We start from the raw sequence: 9,014 nt of genomic DNA, 5'->3' as shown, positions 1-9,014 counted from the left end.
AACTCGCTAGACGAAAGAGTTTTCCGTTTTGGAGGTGCTTGGCAAAACGAATCTGCTATGGGCTTGCTTCGCAAGACGAAAATGTCTTGCGAGTTCCTGCGGGTTTTTTTTCCTTTCCCCCCTCTTTTTCTAAGCCGCTTATCTGCTTATCCGATAAGCTGATAAGCCGCTAAAAGCCGCTAAAAGCGCTAATAGCGCTAATAGCGCTAATCCGCTAATCCGTCAATGGGCTTGCTTCGCAAGACGAAAAAACCGCTAGACGAAGAGACTCCCAGAACGGATTCTTTTCGTCTTGCGAGGCACCACTGTATTGTAACCAGTATTGGTTCTTCCACTAGGATAACTGGGGCACATCTCTAAGAGAATGTCAAGCAATTTTATAAAATAAAACCACTCAACTAATTCCAACCTAAAACTATGGATAGCTTGTACTAAGCAAAGTCTGCATTAACTACTATATTTCCCTGCATCCACTCATTAAAAGTTGCAGGAGCTGCTGGGTGGGCCAGTGAAGCCTGATCTGAGCGACATGCAAGTCCAGAGGATTTCCAGAAAAAGGGATGTGAATCTGCTTACAACAAGGTCTATCCTTAGCTTAAATCAAGAATATCTTGGAGGAAAATGCTGGTGCTATTATTTTTTGCTTGTTAGCTGGTCAGTAAATTTCTAAAATGATGAAGTTTGGGGTCTATGCCTGTCAAAATATCACACTACATCCTCCCAAACCTGGAAACAAGTGTTTGAAACTCCCATTGTTCTAGGCGCATTTTGCGACAGGGAATTTCATTAGCGTGGGCAGTTTCTGAGCTCTGGGCGCAGTACTGTGCCTAAGATTTCCGATTAAAACTGCAGAGTGGAAGGAAAGGACCTTTTTCTGCCTCCCCACATCCAGCTACTCCCTAAAGACTGGAGAAGAGACTCTCTTAAGAATATTAGGTGGGTGGGCAGGGGAAGGACTAGACTATGTAAAAAATGAATATAACATTTTAGCTGCAGTTCATTTTCAGCTTTGTATTCTTGTAGACGTTCTGTTGTTGCACCCATAACCTAAGTTTAAGGTACCATTTAGCTCTTAACTTTCATATCCGTTTCTAACACTGCCTGAAAATTATTCTCCCTAATCTCAGACATAAGAGGCTGACAGCAGTTACTCTGATGTACTCTGCACATGAACAGAGTTCATTACTCCACATTTTCAGGACTGGTCCGTGACGTGTCCTGGATCAAATGAAACAAATCGTTTTCGTCTTTTAGTTGGAATACTTCGTCCTTTTAATTTAGAGAGGAAAGTGTTTTAGATTATGAAAAGTTGAATTGATTTTGGAGGGGAAGAAAACTGTGTATTATAATTAATAATAATTTATTATTTATACCCCACCCATCTGGCTGTTTCCCCAGCCACTCTGGGTGGCTTCCAACAAAATATTAAAATACGATAGTCTGTCAAACATTAAAAGCTTCCCTAAACAGGGCTGCCTTCAAATGTCTTCTAAAAGTCTGGTAGTTGTTTTTCTCTTTGACATCTGGTGGGAGGGCGTTCCACAGGGCAGGTGCCACTACCGATAAGGCCCTCTGCCTGGTTCCCTGTAACTTGGCTTCTCACAGCGAGGGAACTGCCAGAAGGCCCTCAATGCTGGACCTCAGTGTCCGGGCAGAACGATGGGGGTGGAGACACTCCTTCAAGTATACTGGACCAAGGCCATTTAGGGCTTTAAAGGTCAGCACCAACACTTTGAATTGTGCCTGGAAACGTACTGGGAGCCAGTGTAAGTCTATCAAGACTGGTGTTATGCGGTCTTGGCGGCAGCTCCCAGTCACCAGTCTAGCTGCCGCATTCTGGATTAGTTGTAGTTTCCGGGTCACCTTCAAAGGTAGCCCCACATAGAGCGCATTGCAGTAGTCCAAGCCAGAGATAACTAGAGCATGTACCACTCTGGCGAGACAGTCCATGGGCAGATAGGGTCTCAGCCTGCGTACCAGATGGAGCTGGTAAACAGCTGCCCTGGACACAGAATTGACCTGCGCCTCCATGGACAGCTGCGAGTCAAAAATGACTCCCAGGCTGCGCACCTGGTCCTTCAGGGGCACAGTTACTCCATTCAGGACCAGGGAATCCTCCACACCTGCCCGCTTCCTGTCCCCAAAAAGAGTACTTCTGTCTTGTCAGGATTCAACCTCAATCTGTTAGCCGCCATCCATCCTCCAACCACCTCCAGGTACTCACACAGGACCTTCAGTGCCTTCACTGGTTCTGATTTGAAAGAGAGTGGTGCTTTAAGTGGCACTTCACTAAAAAACCCCCCAAAACTAAAAAACTGTTACCTTCCTTGACTCTGCTCCTTAGCCATGCTATCCTCCTCCTAAACTTATTTATACCTTTCCTAATTAATTGTCCATTGTTTATCCCAGTTTCAAACACGCTGAGCAACCTGAAAAGGTTCGACCCTTCCAAACTTTCCACTTCAAGAATTAAAATAAAAAAAGTTTTTTACTCAGCAAGTAGCCCAAATCAACATTTTATTTCGTAATCAGATCCATTTATGTACAGGTAAATACAGTATCAGCATGCTACTACATAACAAGAGGCACTTCTTTTCATCAGGGTAAGTGCAAGATAGAGAAAAGTTTACTTCTTAAAAGTGATGAGATATTCTGGATATGCCTGGATATCATTGAAAATGACAAACAAGGAAGGTTTAGAAACATTATCAGTCACACTGTCAAAGAGAACAGTGGGATCGGCCGCATTTTTGGGTTTGGGGACAACTAATCCTTGCGCTCCAGGGCAATATTCTCCGGTGAGTACTCGAGCAAGGTACATGTACTTTTTCCCATCAGCTTCTGGTTTTGAGTAAGTATCAGAGGCAGAATACTGGGCATTTACAGCAAAATAGGTTCCATTTCCATATGCTGCAGCTGTAAAGATAAATGAAAAGTTTAAAGCAGCCAGTAATTGTGAAGTACCATTATCCTTTCACTCTTGAAAGGCTCCAGCAACACACATATCGGTATCAACAGTAACAGACACTTATCTGGGGAAGTTTCCTTTTCCTATTAGCAGACTACAACAAGTCAATGCTGCGATGCTGCTAACAAGAGGGTTTTTTTAGATGGCAGGTCTGCCTAAGGGTGTGCTTTTCTCATTCCAGGATTCAACCTTGTCTATTGACTGTGCTTTCTTTCTGTATACACTAGCAACACAACTTTCCTTCATTACCTCCCCCCACCCCGCACCAATTAGAAAATATTTGCCTCTCACCAGAGCCAAGGAGAAGGCTTCTAGCCTGGATCCCAAGATGCTCTTGCAAAACTAAGCTCTGCCATGTGAGCAGAATTCGGATCATGCACCTTGGGAGCAAAGCCATCAATTGTGCTTGCCATTTGCCCATCTAAGGGAAGTGATGCAGGGTGGGACAGCTTTTTCCTGCCTTTCTGCAAGGCACTGTTTCTACAGAGGCTCAGAAAGCAGGCAGATGAACCACCTCCTCCTTGTTTATAAGCTGTCCTGGTACAGCAGAGAGCTCAGTTGAAAAGGAAAGGCTTTTTACCTTGCTTCTTGTGCAGAAGGGGCAAGCAGCTCAGATCCTTAAAAAGCAAAAAGTTACCCTTGCACTATCTGGGGATGACCAAATTCTTAGAAAAGAAAATCTAATCTAAAAAAGGAGTAAATCTACTATCCAATGCAACCTCCACTTGCCTTGGGAACACTATTACACTTACTCTTCTCAAGCAATAAAGGCTCAGCCAAAAATTCTGAGAGCCTCTGAGAATGAGAAGAGTCCTTCCTAATCAATGAATAGCCATAACCAGTTTGCAGCCAAATTTGTAATACAAAAACAGAGTTTCAAGCAGCTGCAGTTTTTCTTTTCAGCCATAAACTGTAACCAGTGAAAGGGAATACTTATACCTTTTCTCCTCTTTTATAATAGAGACATAATCAGACACACTGCAGCGGGATGGGGTAAAATTTGTCCTTTTTACAATACTGCAAGATGAGCACTTTTAGTAAATGACGACTAATAAAATTAAATAATAATAATAATCACAGATGGGGAAGGTACAAAAACTGAGTATTGTAAATGCTGAAATGACAGTATATGTATCCGCAGACATTGATGCACAACAATCACTCTCTTTTTAACCCCATACATAGAAACATGTGTTTGGCACATGAAGAGTCACTAGCCATTCATACAAAAGCCACACTTTGATAATCAACTAACCGTGCATTCCTGCATAACTTCGATTAAACCCATAATCATTTATGAGCTTTATCGAGGTAAAAGCTGTTCCATGAAAAAGGGGCTTCTCATTATTTGTATGGCCATTTTTGTCATCCATCTCCTTCTTTTTTATTTGGTACTGCTGCCATTTGTAGGGATTTTGGATCCTCTCGATCTACAAATAAAAAGACAGAGCACCAATAACAACCAGTATCATCACTGGGAATAAAAATTTTAAATCACTTGAACAAGGAACAGATTTGGAGCCTTAGGGTGAATCAACCCAATACAGTGGTACATTGGGTTACCGATGCTTCAGGTTACAGACGCTTCAGGTTACAGACTCCGCTAACCCAGAAATAGTACCTCGGGTTAAGAACTTTGCTTCAGGATGAGAACAGAAATCATGCAGTGGCGGCAAAGTGGCAGCGGGAAGCCCCATTAGCTAAAGTGGTACCTCAGGTTAAGAACAGTTTCAGATTAAGAATGGACCTCCAGAATTAATTAAGTTCTTAACCCGAGGTACCACTACTAGCTACTGCTTTCCAGTAGCATAACTGCTAAATGGTTGTAGGCGGAAATGCTTCTGAATATCAGCTTCTAGAAACTGCAGGAGAGAATGCCCTTGTGTTTAGGTCCATCATGGATGTTAAAAAAAAAAAATGTGTAGAGGGGCCCTTGGTATAAGCTGTGTACTATGAAAGGAGGAACCCCACAGAAAAAAACCAACAAGACTTTGAAAATAATGTTTTTACCTTTACAATAGTAAATACGCTGCAAGTCTGGAGAAACATCTTCTTGACATTTTGATATTCCTCCGTTTCTGGTTTTAGCTCCACTATTTTGAGATGCGCTTGCCCCATGTCTTCCCACTGTTCAGGTAAGTCCACTGCCAGATTACCTGTGTAATGAACATGGTGCTGTTAGTGCCATGACTAAGGGCATACAAGCCTATTTCAGGACACACTTCAGTTTCGGTATGAACTTTCAGTTTGAGGTTTCAAGCTAGTATTTTGAGCGGCACTGTTGTCGTTTTAAATTGGTGAGTCCTTATCACGGACAAAGGCAAAATCACTTGAGAACACAGAACAGGGTTGGGAAGGAGTTTGGCCTAGGTAGATTCACAAAAGCAAGACAGACAGGCCTGAAAGCCCACATTTGGCCCCTACAGGAGAGACAGCTATGTATGACTCGGGAGAAGACCAACTCCTGGGCAGCTGACTTAGAGCAGCTGGGTCTGACTGAACAAGTTAGCTATTTGCTCTATGCAGGCCTCAGCCAAAATAAAAGTTCTCCAGCCATTAACTCAGTTTCTAAATAAGGAGGAAGAAGAGAAGAAAAAGACCCATGCAGCACCATGCCATCTGTGAAACTGCATTTAATAACTTGCAATATGGTTACTTTTCATATAAGCAAATGCCCAGGAAGGTTGCCGGCAGAAAGCAAGTTGAGGTTGGATCTGGACTCAAGGCCTATCTCCTTCAGAGCTTTACTAGGCAGAAATGTTGGATATGCACAAGTGTGTGTTTGTGTGGGAGACACAGAGAATACAAGGGACAGAACTGATCAATTTGTTCATGCCTTAGAAGCTTACCTTCAGCTTTTGATACACGGCGAAGGGTGATGCTTCTCCCCTGGTTATCCATTGCACATTGCTTACTTGGGTCCACTTTGTAGCTTTTGTTCCTTATGGTTATTTCAAGCTGGTGTGCTGCAGATTCTAAATGCATATTTGTCAGGCTATCAAAGGCTTTGTATTTCCCATTGTCTTCATACTGCCACTCTACAAAGTTGCTGAGAATATCTGCCTTTGACTGCTCCTCCATGCTTTGGACCATGCTTTTAATTATTGAGCTGGCCTTCAAGACATCTTTGGTTATACCAACAATGTGGAGGGAAGGAGAAGAATCTTTATACTCTAGCCTAATAGCAACATGCAGCCGCTGCTGAAGAGCTCTCAGTTTTTCGTATTCACTTTCTCCAAAGTTTGAGATCCATTTATCTGAGACAACTGTTTCATACTGGCCCTTCAAAATCAGATCCTTCATCCAAAATTCTGCCTCTTCGACATTCTTCCGGCTATCACCACAGATTTGAAAAATGGTTGGCTCTACTGTTCTCTCCAAAAGTATTGTAGGTTTAGCTCCCTCAGCGGATTTTCTGAAGCTAAAGAAATCTGCAACAGAACATCAATTCAGGGACAGGTTATGCTTTTAACTACTTAATGCATCTGCAGTCAAGAAGTTCTACACGTATAGAAGCCATCTACTTACCTACTAATCTAGAAAAAATGGAGTTTGACGAGGATGTGCCACCATGCTTGCTAGGTGCAGCTTCTTTTCCTTGCATACTTGCAAAAAAAATACTTAGAAGATGTGGCTGGAAAATTACTATTTTAATCATCTTCACCTGTGGAGAAGGTGTTTGACTTATGAAGTCTACTATAGCATCTATCATATCATTGGCCACTGCAGCTGGGTCACGTTTTGCTTGACCTGCAATAATAATAAAAAATCTGGACTAACAACGGAACAAATAAACTATCTTAATGAACCAATATCAATGGAAGAGATAACTATTGGCATTGAACAAGCAAAAAATAGGAAAATCGCCAGGACCTGATAGACTCACATCTACCTATTATAAAAAATTTCAAGAAATCATAATTCCTCCACTGAATGAAGTAATGAATAGAGCCCCAAAAGGAGACGGCATACCCAAAACTTGGAAGAAGGCATTCATAACACTAAGTTCCAAATCTGAGAAAGAGATACAGAACCCCAAAGACTTTAGGCCCATCTAACTATTAAACAATGATTATAAACTTGTTTTGACTATTTTGGTAAAAAGAATGAAAGAAACTCTGAAAACATACATACGTGAAGACCAAACAGGCTTCTTACTGGACAGACAGATGAGGAATAATATAAGGAACATTATAAACATAATCAAACTCTAAGAAAAAAGAAATGATAAAGAAGCAGCACTTATATTTTTAGACACAGAAAAAGCCTTTGTGCAATACTGTATTACCCAAACACACACACACATAATGCACACACCTCTATTCTCAACCCAGCAGGCAAGAACCATTATCATGAGTTCAAAATAATATCCCAGCCAGCCAAAAACACTCAAGGAGGGTGTGGGGCAGGGCTGATGAGGAGTGGAGCAGCAGTGTCAACGATCTTAACCTTCCCCATGTTTCTTATTTAGTATAGTGGTGCCATATAGGACTATTTTGCAAACCACTTAGTAGTTTTGTTACAATTGAGTAGTGTCTACATTTTGCTGAATAAAGAATAAAAATTCTGAGCCACCACCATTAGCACCACTGGAAGTTCAATTATGCCACCCACTTACTGCTGCACCATTGTTTCCCCTCAAGGCAATACAGACCTGTCCCAATTGCAGGAAAGGCAATAGAGGAAAATTGCCTTTGTTCACATTCCACAAGAGCTTTGGAGACTTGTGCCTTGGTATCTTCTTGGGCCACAAGGTGGATTACATTTTTACACTTCAGGTTTCCTGCTTGCGTGCATATGAGATTGTTGTGAGGCTGGGTAGCTGAAAGAAATGAGTAGCGGGGGGAGAGTGATATGTGGAACAAACAAGGCAGCCTCTACTCAGGAGGAGTATATGCCTTCCATCTCGGAAGCCTTTCCATACAATTTTTGCGTGCACAGAGCTCCCATATCCTTCCACAATTTTGTTCCAGAGATATCCTGTTCTTCCAGTCCTGAAACAGCAATATTTCATCTCTGGGGCAGATGTTCTAACACCAGGGAGGGTGTTAGAAACAACCCAAGTATCCAATTATCCGTGCTGCTTCCCATGCCCTCTAAGCAAGCAGGGCCTCCCCTCACTGCCTGCACTTTATACCACTGATAAACTGACAAGCAATGCAGTTCTGTTTAAGAGGGAGACATTTATGGCCCCGGGTATGCAAGAACCATTCTGTGAAGCTGTTCAGTCCACTGAGGACCGAAAAGGCTATAGCAGGGCTGCACATTTAGCCCTACCCACAAGACCATGACAATTCTCCTGGTCCCTCGCAGAATAAGGAGGAATATCTGCAGCAGGCAGTCTCTACAGATAACAAAAGTTCCATGCACAACTGAATTCCTTGGGGACAAAAAGGAACACACACTTAAGTTTGCCTGTGTGAAGCAGGAAGCAGAACCCACTGACTACTTGGAGAAATTATTGGCTACCACGACCAGAAGGAAGAAGATAAGGCTCCTACATACAGATGGCTAACATTTTACTTTACCGTCTGCAGCTAAATGAAATGAGACACTTCATAGCCACGTGGATGACCAACATGCAATTTCCTGCCAAATCACAGACACTACTTTTGTACTGGCTGTATACAGTTAAGATCCAATAACTTATTAAGGAGCAGGGAAGTGCAAAGTAGCAAATGAGCAACAGTCACTCTCAGTTATCTTCAGGCATAAATAGCCTTTAACATGTTTCACTGGCCTGTAACTACTCGTGCTTCAAAGATCAAGAACGTTGTTGGCATTCACTACTGACCACCAGTGCTGGGCAGCGGTGGGGAGGGGAACCAAACCCACCCCTGCTTATGTAAAAAGTAGATTTGTACCTAGTTGAGCACATTCCTGTTCCATCCCTGGTCCAGCTCCATCCAGAATTGCTTTGGAAACACCTTAAATAAATAAAAATTACATTTCTCTGAGAAAATAAGATTACCAGTAAAGATTAACAACCCACATACAGCAAAGGATACATGCACATATAGCCATAATCAAGTTCCTATGAATGTAG

General features: G+C 42.3%; 1 protein-coding gene across 3 annotated transcripts in view; it reads right to left on the bottom strand.

The window, feature by feature from the left end:
• Positions 1 to 2,500: 2,500 nt before the first annotated feature.
• LOC308477111 (protein mono-ADP-ribosyltransferase PARP14-like) overlaps positions 2,501 to 9,014 on the bottom strand; it is a 32,881-nt gene continuing 26,367 nt past the window's right edge. For all 3 annotated transcript variants that reach the window (XM_081005348.1, XM_081005349.1, XM_081005347.1), the window contains 7 exons: positions 8,833 to 8,895; positions 7,623 to 7,790; positions 6,497 to 6,718; positions 5,818 to 6,399; positions 4,979 to 5,124; positions 4,224 to 4,398; positions 2,501 to 2,916 (listed from right to left, as the gene is read on the bottom strand). In XM_081005348.1, coding sequence (XP_080861474.1) covers positions 2,627 to 2,916; positions 4,224 to 4,398; positions 4,979 to 5,124; positions 5,818 to 6,399; positions 6,497 to 6,718; positions 7,623 to 7,790; positions 8,833 to 8,895 — 1,646 coding nt within the window. In that variant the 3' untranslated portion in view covers positions 2,501 to 2,626. The remainder of the gene's footprint in view (positions 2,917 to 4,223; positions 4,399 to 4,978; positions 5,125 to 5,817; positions 6,400 to 6,496; positions 6,719 to 7,622; positions 7,791 to 8,832; positions 8,896 to 9,014) is intronic.

This window comes from Podarcis pityusensis, assembly GCF_964106645.2.
Source record: "Podarcis pityusensis genome assembly, chromosome: 1".
In the NCBI taxonomy this organism is placed as follows: Eukaryota; Metazoa; Chordata; class Lepidosauria; order Squamata; family Lacertidae; genus Podarcis; species Podarcis pityusensis.
The sequence above is the reverse complement of the archived record's forward strand: the minus strand, read 5'-3'. Positions and strand labels throughout refer to the sequence as shown.